At 41.4% G+C, this 18,401-nt stretch overlaps 1 protein-coding gene across 6 annotated transcripts in view; it reads right to left on the bottom strand.

Annotated features, from left to right (window-relative positions):
- Nucleotides 1-17,614, bottom strand: part of LOC309813478 (bombesin receptor-activated protein C6orf89 homolog) — a 29,469-nt gene extending 11,855 nt beyond the window's left edge. The window contains exons 1-5 of one of the 6 annotated variants that reach the window (XM_082638410.1): nt 17,536-17,614; nt 13,771-13,862; nt 12,673-12,780; nt 8,849-9,056; nt 7,933-8,146 (exon numbers count right to left, since the gene is read on the bottom strand). In XM_082638410.1, the coding sequence (XP_082494536.1) occupies nt 7,933-8,146; nt 8,849-9,037 (403 nt within the window). In that variant the 5' untranslated portion in view covers nt 9,038-9,056; nt 12,673-12,780; nt 13,771-13,862; nt 17,536-17,614. Of the gene's footprint in view, nt 1-7,932; nt 8,147-8,848; nt 9,057-12,672; nt 12,781-13,291; nt 13,720-13,770; nt 13,863-17,535 lie in introns of those variants that run through there. The other 5 variants (XM_082638409.1, XM_082638411.1, XM_082638407.1 and 2 more) reach the window with 5 other exon arrangements.
- Nucleotides 17,615-18,401: the final 787 nt, after the last annotated feature.

The following is an 18,401-nucleotide window of genomic DNA, read 5'->3' as shown; positions in this document are numbered from 1 at the left end:
GCTCTAAGCAGCACTATGGAGAATGTCTGTGCAGGCTGAGATGGCGCAAGAGCTCCTCATCTAAGGGAGACACTGGAGAGCTGCATATATTTATCATCACATTTTTCTGTAGTAATGTGTCATATTCCAAATGAATCAATTAATTATGACAATCTTCCCAGGAGATAAGAGTAAAGTGTCAGGAGAAATTCTTCTAATTTATACAAAGGTGCTTCATGGGCTAGTAGCAGGCAGTTCTGAACCTAAGGGTATCAAGAGATTATTTTAACTGTAACTTATATTAGTTTTATTCTGAGCTTTAGATATTCTTGGGATTAACAGGTATAGATATGTGAAAAGCAGGTGGAGGAAGAAAACCCAAAGAAAATCAAGAAAGGAAAAGAAAACAATAAAAGATAATTTAACAAGGTGGAAGAACACAAGATAGAGATCTCTAGACATGTAAACATCAATAGTGTTCTTACACTGCTGACCATAATCATTTAAAAATGGAAATGGAAAATGATCTCACTCATAAAAACTGGCAATAAATTTAACAAGAAAGGTAAAACTAGAAAATTTTACTGAAGGATATAAAATAAGACCTAAATAAACATATCATACCATGATCCTCGATGGGAAGACTAAATATCATAAAGATGTCAAGTCTACTCAAAAAATACATATATGAACCTTAAGACAACTTGGACAGAATCCCATCAGAGTCTCTTATTGGTGAAGGTGGAGATGGGGTGGGGCTGTGACCACAGCATTCTAAAGTTCATCTAGAAGAGAAAATGTGTGAGAATAGCAACAGGCAACAACCCGCCCCCTGACAAATTAACTCTGGGAAATATTTAAGTGCCAGAAGGCATGCTGGGGTAATACAAATGAATCACGAAATATGGTCACTGCTTAAAATCTACAGAGGATACTCCCCTCAGGCACAGATAGAGTCAGAGACTGTATTAAGAGCCTCATGTGACAGACACTGGGCAGACTGTGGACCTGAGGACCCTCACCTCTGACTGCTCATGGGTCACTGGAGAGCTCGAGCCTCTCTTTGTGCCACACATGAGGAGGGCAGGACTAGAGGGAAAGGGCATTGCTTTGCTCTCTCTGTGTAGATAATATGAACAAGTAATTCACGAAAAATAAACACAAATGGCCTAAAAGAAACACATGAAAAGACATCCAACTCCACTAAAAGGTGAGACTTAAAGTGAGATACCACTTTTCAGTTTCTTGACTAGCAAAACAACAGCAATATCCAGTGTTGATGATCTACATATGCTGTTAATGAAAGTTACACATTGGTGCAAGTTTATGTAGATAATTTGTTAGTATTTATTAAAGTGTAAAATGTGAATGCTCTTTGACCCAGCTATTCTACTTCCGAGAATCTGTCTTACAGAAATAATAGTATATGTATATAAAAGTGTGTGTATATGAATGTCCCAAGTGTTTTTTTTTATAAGAGTAAAAAATCTAGAAACTGTTCAATTATGTAAAACTCACAGAATGGAATAATATAAAATCCTGAAAAATGTGTATACTGGGTTGAATAGTGTCCCCCTTAAAATTCAAGTCCTTCTGGAACCTCAGAAGATGACCATATTTGAAAATAGGGTCCTTGCAGATGTAATTAAACATGAGGTGATACTGAAGTAGGGTTGGTCCTAAATTCAATCTAAATGGTGTCCTTATTAGAAGAGGAGAGGACGCACAATGACACACAGTAGGAAGATGGCCCTGCAGAGATGGGGACTGGAGTTATGCTACCACAGCTAAGGAATGCCAAGGATTGATGGCAACCACCAGAACCTGGAAGAGGCAAAGAAGGCTTCTTCCCTAGAGCCTTTGAGAAGGAGAAGAGCCCTAAAACACCTTGATTTTGGACTTCTAGCCTCCAGAACTGTGAGAAAATTAATTTCTATTGTTTTAACCCACCTGGCCTTTGGTACTTTGTTACGACAGCCTTGGAAACTAATACAATGTGTCTAGCCAAAAATATGGACATAAGCCCTTTCTTGCATGTGTGAATCAAAAACTATTTTATATTTATAGATATTAAGTATAGCTATCTGTACAGCCATGGAAAAATTCAGAAAGATGTATATCAAATTATTACCAGTGGTTGCTTGGGTGGAAGAGTTAGAGGGATAGAGGTGAGAAAATTCACTTCATTAAAAGTATATTTTTAAAAATCAAAAATCTCATACCTCTTTTTTTGTTTTCGTTATGTAAGCGTTTTTTTTTTTTTGGTTGAGCCGCGCGGCATGTGGGATCCTAGTTCCCTGCTAGGGATTGAGCCCTCACCCCCTGCATTGGAAGCACAGAGTCTTAACCACTGGACCGCCAGGGAAGTCCCTGTATGTAAATGTTTTATGTATTTTCCAAATAAAAATGTCTTTGGAGGGAATTCCCTGATGGTCCAGTGGTTAGGACTCCACATTTTAACTGCCATGGGCCCAGGTTCAATCCCTGGTCAGGGAACTAAGATCCTGCAAGCCGTGCGGCATGGCGGGGGAGGGGGGCGGAATAGATATATGTATATGTATAACTGAATCACTTTGCTGTACACCTGAAACTAACACAACATTGTTAACAACTATGCTTCAATATAAACTAAATTAACAAAACAAAAAAGAAGGTCTTTGGAGACCATGAAAACTCAAGCTGAGATTGTTAACTTTTAATGTAGAGTTCAGTCATCTTGGAAGGCAGGCCCCTGGAGAGGTACCCGACAGGAGAAGAGGCACTGTGGCTAGGCTGGCGGCCAGCCAAGGAAGAGGGGAGTGATGAGGAAAAAGGATCACTGGAAAGGGGTAGTTTATACCATCCATCTGAATTAGGGGAGCACACTGCAAGAGGAAGAGCTACTTTTGATTTCTCTGCAGGCTTCGTCCTCAAGGTGGATAAAGAATGTGCTTATATTTGGTCTGAGGGACTAACGAATGGCCAGGCAGTGAGTAGGGGGCAGTGTACAGTTGGGGCTCTTTCTCCCCTTCTCATAGAATTTCCAAAAACAAGGAGAAGTGCCCAGACTTCAACTTGGTCTCCATCTATCTGAAAAGGTTTTATCTGATGTGTGCACTATACAACTGGCTGAAGCCAACATACCAGAGTGATCAAAGTCCCATGCTAGAAAACAGCCAGTAGCACACAGCAGACCATCCCATGCCACCCCAGGCCACAACTTTTCTTCAATTACCTAACATGCTGCATCTCAGTTCTCTGCAGCCCTCCTCTGCTTCTATCCACTCCTCCAGCACAGGCAGAAACTGTAACCGCCCAGCCTTCTCTGCAAGTTGGGCACTCTGCAGAACAATGGTGAGCCAAGACTGTCAGGAGGCTTCCTGGTGCCTGAGAGTTGTTTACAAAGAAAACGCACTCAGGCTGGCTCGCTGTGGACAACCATAACATACTCTGGAATTCTAAGTGGAGAGAGTCCTTTTACACAGACTATTAATCTGGTGAAAAGCAAAAAGCAAAAAAAAAAAAAAACAGATTTCTTTCCAGGACCAAAAAAACCTCCCTCTGGGTAAAAACGATAGAGAAGAAGAAAGGCACAAAGCCAAGACTAGCTCCGCAAGAGCAGGGGGACTGTTTTGTTCACTGCTCTGTTGAGAACAGTTGCTGGTGTACAGTAGGGTCTGAATACACACTCACTGAATGAATGAATGAATGAATGAATGAATGAAACCTTGACTTTTCAGAAGCTTTAACAATAGGATTAAGTCCATGGGGAGAAAAATCAAACAAGTAATCTGAACTTGGAGAAACCTCAAAATAAGGATTAAATAAATATAACCTCATGATTTCTTAGATTTCTCATATTAGAAACGTATCTAGGGCTTCCCTGGTGGTGCAGTGGTTGAGAATCTGCCTGCCAATGCAGGGGACACGGGTTCGAGCCCTGGTCTGGGAAGATCCCACATGCCGCGGAGCAACTAGGCCCGTGAGCCACAACTACTGAGCCTGTGCGTCTGGAGCTTGTGCTCCGCAGCAAGAGAGGCCACGATAGTGAGAGGCCCGCGCACCGCGATGAGGAGTGGCCCCCACTCGCCGCAACTGGGGAAAGCCCTCACACAGAAACGAAGACCCAACACAGCAAAAATGGATAAATAACTAAATAAATTAAAAAAAAAAAAAAAAAGAATCAGCTCTTGTCTTAAAAAAAAAAAAAAAAAAAAAAAAGAAACGTATCTAAGAAAACCCGGCAAAAGTCCATGACAAAGTCTCTGTGACTTTCACTGGTGCGTGCTCAGTATTTAATCAGGCTACTCTCCAGCAGCCTGTTTTGCTTAGCACTTCTAGCATCCTGGGCATGAGGCAGGGGTGAAGTCTCGACCGTGGCCAGGCCCCCTGCATGGACGGTAACAGGCCCAGAGCCACTTTTGTACACCGGAGGGATGGAAGGAACCCAAGAAATCATCTCGCCAACAGCTTTGCCTTCAGGAAGCAACACGTTTGAACCATTCCAAACCAGAGAGTCCATCTATGTTTATAAGTTCTCCTTGTATACAAATTTGTCTCTAAATGTGAGACTTTCGGCAAGTTAGTCAACCCCCTTGCTCATCAGCTTCCTCATCTTTGAAATGGACATAAAAATATTAACTACCTTACGTGACCGCCGTAAAGACTGAGGAATACACGGCACAGTATACGGCACAGTGCCAAGTATACTGTAAGTGCCCAAAAGAGCTGTTATCACTTCACTCTTTTATTTGTCAATAAACAGGTTCTAGCATTTCACGTAGCACTGGCCTGGACTCTAATTCTGATTAGGTCCTTACCTTAGTTCTAAGTCAGTGAATGACCTGCTATTCCCCAAACTCCTTGATATTGGTAGATCCACTTCAGCCTTCCCTTGAAAGTTCATGGGTACATAAAGTTCCAATTATGCAGTACAGATACAGGATGCAGCTTCTCATTGTATGTGAGAACTGTCCCAGGCCTCCTCAGTATATATGGATGTTACAATTACAAATTATAAATGCCCCAAGTAAACAAGATAGTTGGGCCTACCATTCTGGAGCCCGGCTTGAATGAGGGCAGAGGCAGCAGGCAGTAGATGTAATGATGTCATGTGCTAGACTAGAGTAAAGAAACGAAGGATCAAGTGCTAGTCTGTCACATTTAGCTGGGTAAGCAAGCTATTTCACCTCTCCTGGTTTCAATTTCCTCTTTACAAAACAGGGGTATGTACCAGATCAACTCTATAAAGTTCCTTTTGAGCTCTAAAACTCAATGATTCCACGGAAGGGTGAAAGCCAAGAGGGTGGCTGGCAGGGTCAAAGCAGATATAAAGATATGAGGCCAGGGGTGGGGGTGGGTAAGAACTAAGAATGTGAATGTGAAGAGAAAACTGCAGGTTAATAAGAGAAAGGACTTTGTCAAACAGTAAGTCAAACCTTACCTATAAGGGTGCAGGCTGGGAGGATGAGCTGGGCTGAATGCCTAGGAAAAGACTAGTTCAGGAAAATGCTAAAGGGCCAATGGCTTGGAGGACCATTTATTTTTGGACGTGCAGTACCAGCCAGAAAGAACCTTATTTCTTCGGGGACTAGGGAGCTGAGAGAGAAGGCATCTGGTGACCTGAAAGAAAGGGTTGAACTCCAAAATCAAACTTAAAGCTAGACTCTTCAGGTATACCATGTAGCTACAAACTACTCCTATCAGAGGTTAACAGCTCAGACTCTGAAGATGGGCAGCCTAGGTTCAAATCATGGTTCAATGACTAACTAGCCTTATTAGATCAGGCAAGTGAGCTAATCTCACTCTACTTCAGTGTCTTCATCTGTAAAACAGACATAAAACCAGAACCTACTGCATAGGGATATTGTAAAGATCAAATGAAAGGCAGCTGAAAGACCTAACTGAAAGGCAGCTGCTTTGGGGTATGCTTTAGGCGGGAGCTTTAGGCTAGCCCTTAAGGAAACAATTCGCTGAAGGGCTTTCCCATGGGAGCTACATTCACTTTACATCCTCCCTCGACATTTACTTTAAAGGTATTGCTAAGTAGTCCTAACTGAAAGGCAGCTGCTTTGGGGTACCATGACAATAGGAATGATTTATATATTTTTTACTTTTCTGGCCCTCTTTCAGGCCCAGCAGTTTGCCCTTCTTATACCTAGTTCTCCCCAATATGTTTCTATTCACCACTTACATTATTATGCATTCTTAAGTTTCCTTCCAAGTGTTATGCAAAATGCTGTTAGTTTTACATGTCTACAGCTTCCCAGAATTATCACACATAGGAAAATAGGGTGCAGTATCTCCATTGACAAGTAAAAGCAGCACTTTAATAGAATCAACAACATTAAAGACCTAAAACCACACCCTTCCAATGCTCTCTCTTTACAAGTGAGCTCTAAGGACTCATTCTTATTTCCATCTGCAAGGCAAAATATTCATTTGGAGTGGCCAAACAACCTGGTTTGTTGACAAGACACCTATGTTTCTTGACTTTTTAAACTCGGATACACAGAATGAGCAATCACTGTCCATTGACTATTATTGCTTAACTTAACAGTCTGTGGAGATGTACTTTATAAGATGGGAAGAGAGTAGGTGCCATCAACCTGGTCCTAAAAATTGTTGACTTCATCTCATGTGCCAAAGACTAGAAAATGACTTTAGGGAGGCTGTGAGGGGAGGACAGGAAAGGAGGCTGATGCATCCGAAGCAGCAGCACAGGCTGGCCTAACTGACACGTTTCTCTGGCTCTTTCCCTACATGCTCTGGACCTTCCTGATAGGAGTTGGAAACTTCATTTTTTTTGAGCTTTGTTGTTTCAAAAACAACCTCCCCAGTAAATACAAGAAAGTTATATATTTGGAATTTAAACGTTTAAATACATAAGTTGATTTTTTAAAACAACTTACAAGACTGGGTTTTTGTTTTACAATGTTCCCTTCCTCTGATTTTGATATAATTCTCGAAATCTTTCCATGATTTTCTCAAGTGTATAAAAATAGCTTTCAAAGGAGACCCAAACCAAGTGAAGATTTTTATGACTGATTAGGTCTTGGCTTAAAGAGGAGCATTATGATTATAAAGCTTAGTTTCAACTGCTAAGTATTTTTTGAAAACACTGAAGAGAAAACATACTTCCTCAACAGTTATGCTGAAGCCTAAAGGTTTCAGAACACAGTTACACAGAAAGTTCTATAATCCATTTGTGATATTAACTTACATATTCCTTCATACAGGCAAATAAGATAAACACTAAGATAAAACAATAATAAATGAATAAAATAAAATCCCCAAATAATATCCCCTTATTCTTTCTCAAAAGTAAATTTTGAATCTTACTACATTACACTATTCTCAAAAGGGAACTCCTCAAATGGTCTATCAGACCAGGAATTCCTATGCTACCATTGATGCATTGTTACTAAATTTCAGTGCTTCTTAAATTCAACTTATTGGCAAAATTGCATACTTAGGAGCACTACATAGTGAACTGTGAAACAGAGAAAAGACTCAGTTGAAAGAGAGGGATATACCTAGAAGAAAACCTAGCCAACAGGCTAAGGACTATTAGAGGATATGGACTCAGATGCTTTCAATAAACCAATAGCTATTTATTAAAATATCTATTATGGATAGGGATCACAGGAGAGAAAACAGTAGAGTAAGATACACTCAAATCCCTCCTATGAGCAAAAACACTCATCCCCATCACATATGTTTTATAATCAGGGGGCTTGAATTTGGCTCCACCTGGTGTGTTTCTCTGACAAGCTTCTTAATCCTGAGCCTCAGTTTCTCAATCTGCCAAAACGGGGTAATAAAACCCATCCCATAGAGTTTCACTGAGGATTGAATTAAATGAGACAACATAGGGAAAGTGTCTCTCATTAGATGTCAGTAAATGTTATTTCCTTTCTCATGATATACTGCCAAGAAAGCCGTATCTAATAAATAACAAATGCAGTATTCTACCTGGAAAGGGTCTGTCTGCATCACCCCCATGCAGAGGAACTCCCTTATTTTCTGGCATATACTTCTTGGTAATGGGCAAAGACATCAGCCGGATGTGATGGATGAGTGAGCGCCAGGTATGAGCTCCAGAAAGCACTGGTTCAGGTGGTAATGGGCTGAAAGGTTGAATCACAAAGTAGGCAGTGAGCAAGATTAATCCCAGGGTTACGAGGACCTACAAGGAAAGACAGGAAATGGATTAATAATTGTCACAGCAAACAAAATACTTTTAGGCCAAGGAAAAAAAACAGGCATCTTCTACTATTTCCAGTGTGCTTTAAGAACTAATCCATTTTCATAAACAAGCCATTGACATTCACTTCTGAAAGCATTTAAAGCTTGAGAACTGTGAGGACTGCAAGGCTCACCAAACTTTTATCATACAGACCAGGGGCTATGCCCATCATTAAAAAATATACACAGAGGGCTTCCCTGGTGGCGCAGCGGTTGAGAGTCCGCCTGCGGATGCAGGGGACGCGGGTTCGTGCCCCGGTCCGGGAAGATCCCACATGCCGCGGAGCGGCTGGGCCCGTGAGCCATAGCCGCTTAGCTTGCACGTCTGGAGCCTGTGCTCCGCAACGGGAGAGGCCACGGCAGTGAGGGGCCCACGTACCGCAAAAAAAAAAAAAAAAAAAATATATATATATATATACACACACAGATACAGTTAATGACAAATACATAGCTTTCATCTAGAACATTTAACAAAGTAGTCAAATTTGCTAATAACACATCGTAACAAAGTAACAAAGAGTAAAGGCCAATTTATTCATAGAAAAACCAAGGTTCAGTGGTGGAATCAGTCAACATTAATATTTGGGGAGAATGTTGAAGAGCTTGTGCTCTAAGCTATTTCCAAGTCAGAACACATTTTTACCTTGTACACAGCTAGAAGGAGGGGATACTGGGGTGGCCCCCTCTGAGGTTCATTCTTTTCCAGCAGCTGTCTGATAAATTTTTCAATTGCTTTCTCTGACATGCCACACTGATGGCCCGTCTGTCTTACCAAATCAACAGTCTCTGAAAGTTTGTCATAAATGCTGAGCTCATTAGCAGCAAGATCCATGTCTTCTAATACAAAATCCCTGAGAGAGAAAGAAAATGAATGCAAAAAGAAAGATGGTTTCTTTAAACTACTTCCTCCACAAAGTTACTTCCTTTAGAACAGTGCTTATTGACCAGCTTTTTGACCACCTGTGGGGAAGGAACAATTCTTCTGTAAAACACAATGAATACATTGAGACAATGTCAAGATGCAATACAAGTTTTTAAGTGTTTTTTAATTGTGGGCTAGTAATAAATGGTTCACAGGCCAGCACTGGTTCCCAAACACTTTGAGGAATACCTGTCCAGAGCACAATAAATCCCTAATGGGACTCAGAAACACTAGGTCCATCCAAAATGATTTCTGAAACCAGTCACAGGAGATCTGCTACTGGTAATTTACTAAAATAAAAAGAAATGGAATATGGAAAGTGTTGCTGATCAATTATTTCTTTCCTTTCACATAAGATGAACCTTTTAGCAACACAAGGGGAGGAACTTATCACTGAAGGCAAGATTTACTGAGGAACACATTGATATGCTTTGTTTCTGACAGACCAAGAATTTCAGACAACACAAAACCATAGCATGGTAGTGCTTCAGACTTAGCAGGTTGCAGTCCTCATGCTTTTCTGCAAATACAATCTCAGACAATAAAGAGCATTCTGTTTCTGTTTTACATACTTAAAGGCCTAAGATCTATAACTCATTTCAAAATTCAATTTGCGTTCTCACAGTTATTTTAAAGCCAGATTGTTTCACAGTGGCCATAGAATTAAAGGCAAAATAGAATTCTCTGTATCATGTTTCACAGTGGCCACAGAATAAAAGACAAAAACTAAAGGCAAAATAGAATTCTCTGTATCATTTGTAAAATGAAATTAAAAAGTTCTTTTTAAAGAGTGCTGTGCTACAGAACAATGTTCTTCTTCATTTATAGGAGGAAAAGCAGTGCTTGGTATCTACGCTCTCTTCTGTTGGTTGGGTTTTGTTGTTGTTGTTATTTTCTTGCTTTTACATTGCAGAGGGTCCTCTTATTTCACACATTTCATCCCCAAGGTGTTGCTAAGATCAAAAAGCACTGACAAGGTACAACTATGTCCTCAGTAAGGAGATGCTGCCCCCTGTAGAACAGAGGACAACAGTCATGAAGCTCCAGCAGAGGAAGAGGTCTGCACTGCCACAAACCAGCACACATGGCATAGCTCCTCTTCTAACAATGCCTCCTCTAATGACTCCTTCCCTTTGGTCCTCTTTCTGACTATTAACCTTTTACTTCACTAGTTCTTAACTGTGCCTGCACATTAGAATTACCTAGAGGGCTTTTAATGAATGCTCATACCAGGGCCCCAACCCAAGACCAACTAAATCAGAATCAGACTTCTAATGGTGGATTAACAGGCAGGTAATCTAGACTTTGGGGATTGGGGGAGGGAGGAACCCCACATTAAAGGGGACACAACCTTTCTCCAAACTCTCTGCCGTTGCTCAAACTGTTTTCCTAAGACCACAAAGGCCTTCATTTCAAGGTTCAGGTAAAAGGATGGTGAAAACTCTATTTTAAAATGTGTAGTTTTGGGAATTCCCTGGCGGTCCAGTGGTTGGGACTCGGCACTTTCACTGCCAAGGGCCCAGGTTCAATCCCTGGTCGGGGAAGTGAGATCCCACAAGCTGTGTGGCGTGGCCAAATAAAATAAAATGTGTATTTTCCACAAATGGTGCTGGGACAACTGCATATCCACACGCAAAAGAATGAAGTTGGACGCTTCCTTATACCACAGAAATTAACTCAAAATGGATAAAAGACCTAAACTTAAGAGTTAAACTGTAAAACTCTTAGAAGAAAACAAAGGGGGAAATTTTTGTAACACTAGATTAGGCAATGGCTTCTTAGCTATGACACCAAAAGCACAAGTAGCAAAAGAAAAATAAATTGGACGTCATCAAAATGAACAGTTTTCGTGCTTCAGATGATACCATCAAGGAAGTAAAATGCGGGCTTCCCTGCTGGCGCAGTGGTTGAGAGTCCGCCTGCCGATGCAGGGGACATGGGTTCATGCCCTGGTCAGGGAAGATCCCACATGCCGCGGAGCGGCTGGGCCCGTGAGCCATGGCCGCTGAGCCTGCACATCCGGAGCCTGTGCTCCGCAATGGGAGAGACCACAACAGTGAGAGGCCCACGTACCGCAAAAAAAAAAAAAAAAAAAAAAAAAAGAAAGTAAAATGACAACCTACAGAATGGGGGGGCAATATTTGCAAATCATATATCTGTTAAGGGACAGGTATTCAGAGTTCATAAAGAATTCTTACAACTCAATTATAAAAAGACAAATACCCAATTAAAAATGGGCAAAGTATTTGAATAGATATTTCTCCATAGAAGATATACAAATGGCCAACAAACTCATGAAAAGATGTTTAACGTCATTAGCCTTCAAGGCAGTGTAAATCAAAACCACAATGAGATACCACTTCTCACCCACTGGGGTGACTATAATCAAAAAGTCAGATAATAACAAGCGCTGGCAGTGGAACTCTTGTACACTGTGGCTGGGAATGTAAAATGATGCAGCTGCTTTGGAAAACAGTTTGGCAGTTCCTCAAAATCTCAAATGTAGAGTTACCATATGACCCAGGAATTCCACTTGTATGTACCCACGATAATTTAAAACAAATATCCACACAAAAACTTGGACGTGAACGTTTAAGCAGCATTATTCATAATAGCTCAAAAATGGAAGCAACCCAAATGTCCATAAATGGATACACAAAATGGATATTAATAATATCATACATCAATAATATTCATACCATGGAATATTATTGGACAATAAAAAGGAATAAAGTACTGATACATGCTACAACATGGATGAACCTTGAAAACATTATGCTAAGTGAAGGAAGACAGTAACAAAAGACTACGTATTACATGACTGCATTTATATGAAAAGTCAAGGATAGGCAAATCTATAGAGACAGAAAATAGATTAATTAGGGGTTGCCTAGGGGAGGGGGTGGGGAGGAATGCGGAGTGACTGTTAATATAGGGTTTCTTCCTGGAGTGACAAAAATGTTCAAAACAAATTGTGGTGATGGTTGCACAACTTTGTGAGTATATAAAAACCACTGAATTGTACACTTTATAATGAATTTCATGGCATAGAAATTATATCTCAATAAAGATGTTGTAAAATGTGTACTTATAGAATCTGAACTTATCCCGTTGTGGCATTTATTACATTCACTGCTATGATTTTGGCTAAGTCACTTGGTCTATTTCCTCATCCAAAAGATAAGAGGATTGAACCAGAAAATTTTTCAAGTTTCCTCTAGCTCTAAAATTCTAGGAGTGTATGAATATTTCAGGAAGCAGAAAAAAATCAATACATTAGAAGTTAAAGCCTTATGTCCAATTGCATTCCTATATTACCATTTCTTGTTATGCCATCTGATATGTCAGGTGTTGTGCTAAGCACTGAAGAAACATTATCTCAGTAAATCGTCACAGCAATCCCATAAGGTAAGTGTGATTAATCCCATTTCACAGATGTGGAAACTAAGGCTCAGAAAGGTTTCATAACTCGCCAGGATGTGAACACAAGTGTGCCTGACTTCAGGGCTGGTGCTTTTAATCTTTATGCACACTGCCTCCCTTACCAAGTATGTTCCTATTCTGAGCAGGCAGTTCCAAAACCACAACACCGTGTCCCTTGATTATCACAAATGAGTGGTTGAAAACTGGAAAGTGATCGACTACAATGATTCCTGGAAAAAAAATAAAGCAATAACTTATTACAATATTTTTCACATCTTGCTTTTGTGACCAGTGATTCCAGAGACACAGCATTTTCCTGTTTATATGAACAAAGATATTCCAAGCAAGCAAGCAAGCTACAATAAATTACCCGACAATACCCAGTCAAAATCCATTAAAACTCAGTAGAGGACCAGAAAAGGAAAGCTGTGGGAATTCTAGAAAAAAATTCCAGTAAAAAAGTTTAAAGATTTGAGAGATGGGGGCACCTGTAGGTATCCTCAGGGAGAAGAGAATGTCACATTGGTGTGCACTTAGGGGCACCGTGAAGGGGAAAGAAGTGCAGGTGAGGCTAAAAGGAGAACCAACTATCATAGGTTTTGAAGACTATTTCACAATCTTTGTAAACCTCTGCCCACTTCTGATACACATAAAAAATCTCATTAAACTCCCAGTTTGTGTTGCAAATAGGTTTTTTTTAAAATTCAAGTACACAATGATAATATGATACTGAATACACACATTTTTGCAAGCTGTACATCCTTCTTCTCCGAGATTCTGACACATTTCTCAAGTTATCAGAAGGGTAGTTACTAATAATTTAGTGAACTTTTCAAGAGCACATGGAGGTCTTGATAATAAGCCTTCCTTTCGCCTTTGGTAAGATCAGTGGTTCTCAACTGGGGGCAACTCTGCCCCTGAGGGGATATTTGGAAAGTCTGGAGACATTTGTGATTGTCACACTTGAGGGTACTACTGGCATCTAGTGGCTATGATGTTAATTAAACGACAAAAAAAATCTTGTCCCTTTAGGTCAGACTATAGAGCAGCTCCCTTGCTGCAATCTGCTGAAAGTCAACCCTCAACATGACAGTTTGTATTAAAAACAAAAACAAAAACCTTGTCCCTTAAAAAAAAAAAACACAAAGTCATAGCTAAGCATCAAGTATATTCATTTAGACTGAGTGAAATCAGCTGAAGCTTGATGGCAACCCCTTTACCTCCAGAAAGAAGGTCCAACTCTGGCAGAAATGAGCTTTGCCACAGAGGGAAGTTCCGATGAGCGAGCTTGACTCTTAACAGTGGCTTATACCTGCAAGGGCACAGGCAGAATCACTTGCAGAGCTGCAAAAATCAAGGTATCATGCACCACCTTGGATATACTGAATTGCCAGAACCTTGGGAATGGGACCCAGGTGCAGAAGATTTCAAACCTCTTCCCTGCTGATTACAAACACACCCCACAATTAGGAGACATTGCTGTGGAACACTGGAAGCTCAACTGGGATGATTCTGTTCCAGAATCATAGCTATTAAAATGAATAATTCTCTAACATCACCTAATATCTAGTCCACAGTCAAATTTCCCCAAAGGTCCAAAAAAAGAAAGAAAGAAAGAAAGAAAGGCAAGCCATATAACTTTTTAGAAGTCTAGGATCCAACCAATGATCACATTATCACAGTGAGCTGTCATGTCTCTTTGGTCTACTTAAATCTTAAAATAGATGCTGGTGTGGTTTGTTTGGTTTTTTTCTGGCCTTTTATGACATTGACATATTTGAAGCAGGAATCCCCACATCTTTAAACATATTTCTACTTATTCCTATCTTCACCACTTCTAGTTTCTACCATGAAAAAAAAAAATCCTTCCTCTTCAGATTTCCAGAGCTCATACTCTTCCTCCCTTCAGAGTCAAGCTCCCTTAAAAAAAAAAAAAAAAGTATCGGGCTTCCCTGGTGGCACAGTGGTTGAGAGTCCGCCTGCCAATGCAGGGGACACGGGTTCGTGCCCCGGTGCGGGAAAATGCCACCTGTCGCGGAGTGGCTGGGCTCGTGAGCCATGGTCGCTGAGCCTGCACATCCGGAGCCTATGCTCCGCAACGGGAGAGGCCACAACAGTGAGAGGCCCGCATAACGCAAAAAAAAAAAAAAAAAGTATCACTTCACCTTCTTGTTTCTCAGGTCACCATTCATTTCTGACCCCCTCATGCCACTGATACTGCTCTCACTAAGGTCACCAAAGGCTTTCTACACATGCCAAGTCCAAAGGACGTTTTTTCAGTTAACACCTTATCTGACCTCTCTGCAGCAGCTGCCATTGCTACCCATTATCTCCCTCAAGGGCTCTCAAACCTTGGCATAATTCTCTTGTTCTCTTCTGAGTCTATGTCCCAGAATGTTGGTATTCATCATGGTTGTCCCTGACCATCTCATTCCCTCCATGGCTTTAACCACCAGCTATTAGTGATTTCCAAATCTCTTCTCCAGTCTAGAACTCTTTCCAAAACTCAAGACCCATCTATCTAACTACCTACCAGACACCCTGGCCCAAATTTCCTATAGTCCCCTATATGTAATGTGTTCCTAACTGACTTATTATTTTCCCCTGCAAACCATTTCTCCTATTATATTCCTTTTCTTAATTAGCGGAAACACCAGTTCTCCAAATTTAAAACCTCTCCTCCTGCTTCTTCATCCCCACTAAGGAACCAATCACCAAATCCTCAATTCTACATCCTGTATAGCTCTCACATTCATCACCTCCTCTTCAGCTCTACCTAAGCGGCAGTCAAGGCCCTCAACATCTCTCCCACAGACCATCACAAAGATATATTTAATCTCTCTATTTCCAATCCTCTTTCTCCTTTCTGATCCATCCTCTACAAGTTATTTTTCTAAAACACAAATTGGTGCACATTGCTCATCTATTTAAAGCACCCTCCTTGACTTCCCATGCCCTGCTAGGGAACAATTTAGCATGGTGGTTAAGAACACAGGCACCAGAGTTAGAAAAAGCTGAATGCAAATACTGGATTCTCCATCTACTGCATAGCCATGAGTCACTGTTTACCCTCTTTAAGCCTCAGAATTTTCATTTATAAAATGAGGATAATTGTGTCTTTCCAACCATGTTGTTAAGGGATTATAAGGTGATGTATTGAAAACATCTGTCTCAATACTCAAATTAAATACTTAATAATTATTATAAGATGAACTCCAAATTACTTAGCATGGCCCTTTATGATCTAGTTACTGCCTACCTGTTCAGTCTCATTTCCCATTCCTCCCCACAGTTTTCATTGCCATACTATTTCACTATTTCACATCTTTTTGCTCTTGTACACATAATTTACTTTGCTTACAAAACCTAGCCCCCAGTGCTTTGTCCAATGACTGAACGCTATCCCAACCTTCATTTTTGCCCTATGAACCTTAAACACAACTCTATCATTTTGTATTACATCTACTTCCTTGTCTTCCTCTCACACTAAATTGTTTCTTGAAAGCAGAGATAAGTGGAGAAAATAACAACACAAATAACAGACATGGAAATTCACCTCAGAGACACGGAACCGTATCAGTGTCTGTTGAACACATTTATAGAAAGGACCTAAAGTGATCATTCTGTTCTCAAACTAATTTGATGTAAGTAATGGTTCATTTATTTTACTTTTTCTTCTTATTTTTTTTTTTTTTTTTTTTTTCTTTTTGCGGTATGCGGGCCTCTCACTGCCGTGGCCTCCCCCGTTGCGGAGCACAGGCTCCGGACGCGCAGGCCCAGCGGCCATGGCTCACGGGCCCAGCCGCTCCGCGGCATATGGGATCCTCCCAGACCGGGGCACGAACCCGTATCCCCTGCATCGGCAGGCGGACTCTCAACCACTGCGCCACCAGGGAGGCCCTTCTTATTTTTAAGAAATACATCAGCCTAATGAGAGTTTAGGTGAGCAAGTTAGGAACTTTACACTTGGATATTTTTTGTGGAGTTTTAGAGCAGCTGTGGAAGAATAGGGATTCAAACTGGGTCTTGAAAATTGTTTTGGTCCAAAGCAGAAAGGGCAAACAGGGCCTGTGGTATTCAAGCTGGGCGATGTGAACTTCAGTCAAAACTTCAATGTAGCAAAGCTAAATTTGGTTAAGTCATGTTGTTCCTTAGAGGGAAACTGTGATAACTCAAACTCAAATAAGCAAACTTATTAAGGGAGAGATGCCCAAAGAACATTTTATCATGGGAACAACTAAGTGAGCAAACACAAAAAGCCAGAATAATAAGTATCTGGGAATAGTCTCTATTATAAGGAGACTACCAAATACTTTAAAAGAAGTATACTGGTGAATACCAAGGCTATGCAGGCTCTTAGACCAGAAAAAGTGTAGCTCGCAGGGTTAATGGTCTTAAAATACTACGCGGAACACGAGGCAGGCAAATTTCCTTGTTCTAAAAGGAGATTACAAACAGCTCATTTACTTGGGTTAATAAAACAAGTCATATTCCTTTCTGAAATCCGAGATGCCATGTTTACCATATACCAAGATCACACTTTAAAAAAACATTCTCTCCCTAACAATTATTAGAAAAAGATGTTTCGGAGGGGGGCGGGGAATCCACTCTCAACCTGCCAAAAAGAAAAAAAATAAGAGATCTGTCAAAAGGGCAGTGAAATCTGGACTTTGCTAGCACCGCTGTGTTGGACATTGCTGTGACGCCCGCGAAACAAGTTCAATTAGCGTAGAACTCGCTTTGCTCTCCCCAGCAGAGCCAAGGAAAAAAAGAGGAAAAGTCACAAGGGAATCGACTCCGGGGGAGTTGCAGGAGGCTGCCGTCAGTCTGCAAAACGCCAAAGGCTCAGAAAAGGGGCCAGCGCAGGGGCAGGAGTGGCAGTGGCCCCGAAAGGTGGGCTGCGCGAGGATGCCATAGACGGGTGCGGTGACGAGGCTGTCACGAAGCTGCCTCCCCCCTCCCGGCCTCGGGCCCCAGTCACTCACATGCAGAGCCCGCGCCCCCTCGGGCTCCTCCCGCCTCGGGGACAGAAAACTGCCGGGCGTGGAGTATAGACCGACAACTTCCTGCTTCCGGGCGCGCAACCCGGAAGCAACTTCTACGCCAAAGGCGAGGCAGCGCTCTTTTTTCCCGCCCCACGCTTCCGCCAGAAGCCGAAAGCACAAAGACTCGGAGCGCTAGGGAACTCTCGCGATATCCGGAGAGAACGGGTTCTTGCTCCCTCTGCCGTCGTTTCTTCCTCCTCGGTCCTCTTCAGTTCTTGCCAGGGTTTCTCCTCTTCGTGGGCTACCACAGACTTCATAGCTGAACTGATTCATTCAATGAGCGTTTGTTGAGCCTCCTACTACGTGCCAGGCAGCGTGTTAGGCATTAAGGGGTGGGAGTGGGAGGGATAACGTAAATGGTGGGCAGGCCCTTACCCTTGGGATCTAAAAGAAAGGCAGGCAAACAAATCACTCAGATTTACACACGGCCCACTCATTAATGTTAATTGAGAGTTTACTCTTTGCCAGACATTACAAAGGACTTTACATTTGAGAAACTGCTTCAACAACCTCCATTTACCCTCATACCAACCAAGCTGAAGTTTATGGAAAGGTTAAATTGCTCGAGATTACACTGGAAGCTCCCTCTGTTCAGGTTCTGGTTTGGAACAGGCCGTGTGAATGTTGAACTGAACAGAATTAGGACATGGTCCCTAACATGGGCTGTTAACAATCTCGGTGAGAAGAAAATCTGACACAAGCAGTTAGACAACGATGGAAGGTGGCACTGAATTAAAGACCAAGAAGAGAGAAGGGGAGAGAGTCTACTGTAGACAGGAAGAGTAGAGAGGTTTTCTGAAGGAGCT

Source organism: Mesoplodon mirus (genome assembly GCF_964341445.2).
Source record: "Mesoplodon mirus genome assembly, chromosome: 12".
NCBI lineage: Eukaryota > Metazoa > Chordata > Mammalia > Artiodactyla > Ziphiidae > Mesoplodon > Mesoplodon mirus.
The sequence above is the reverse complement of the archived record's forward strand: the minus strand, read 5'-3'. Positions and strand labels throughout refer to the sequence as shown.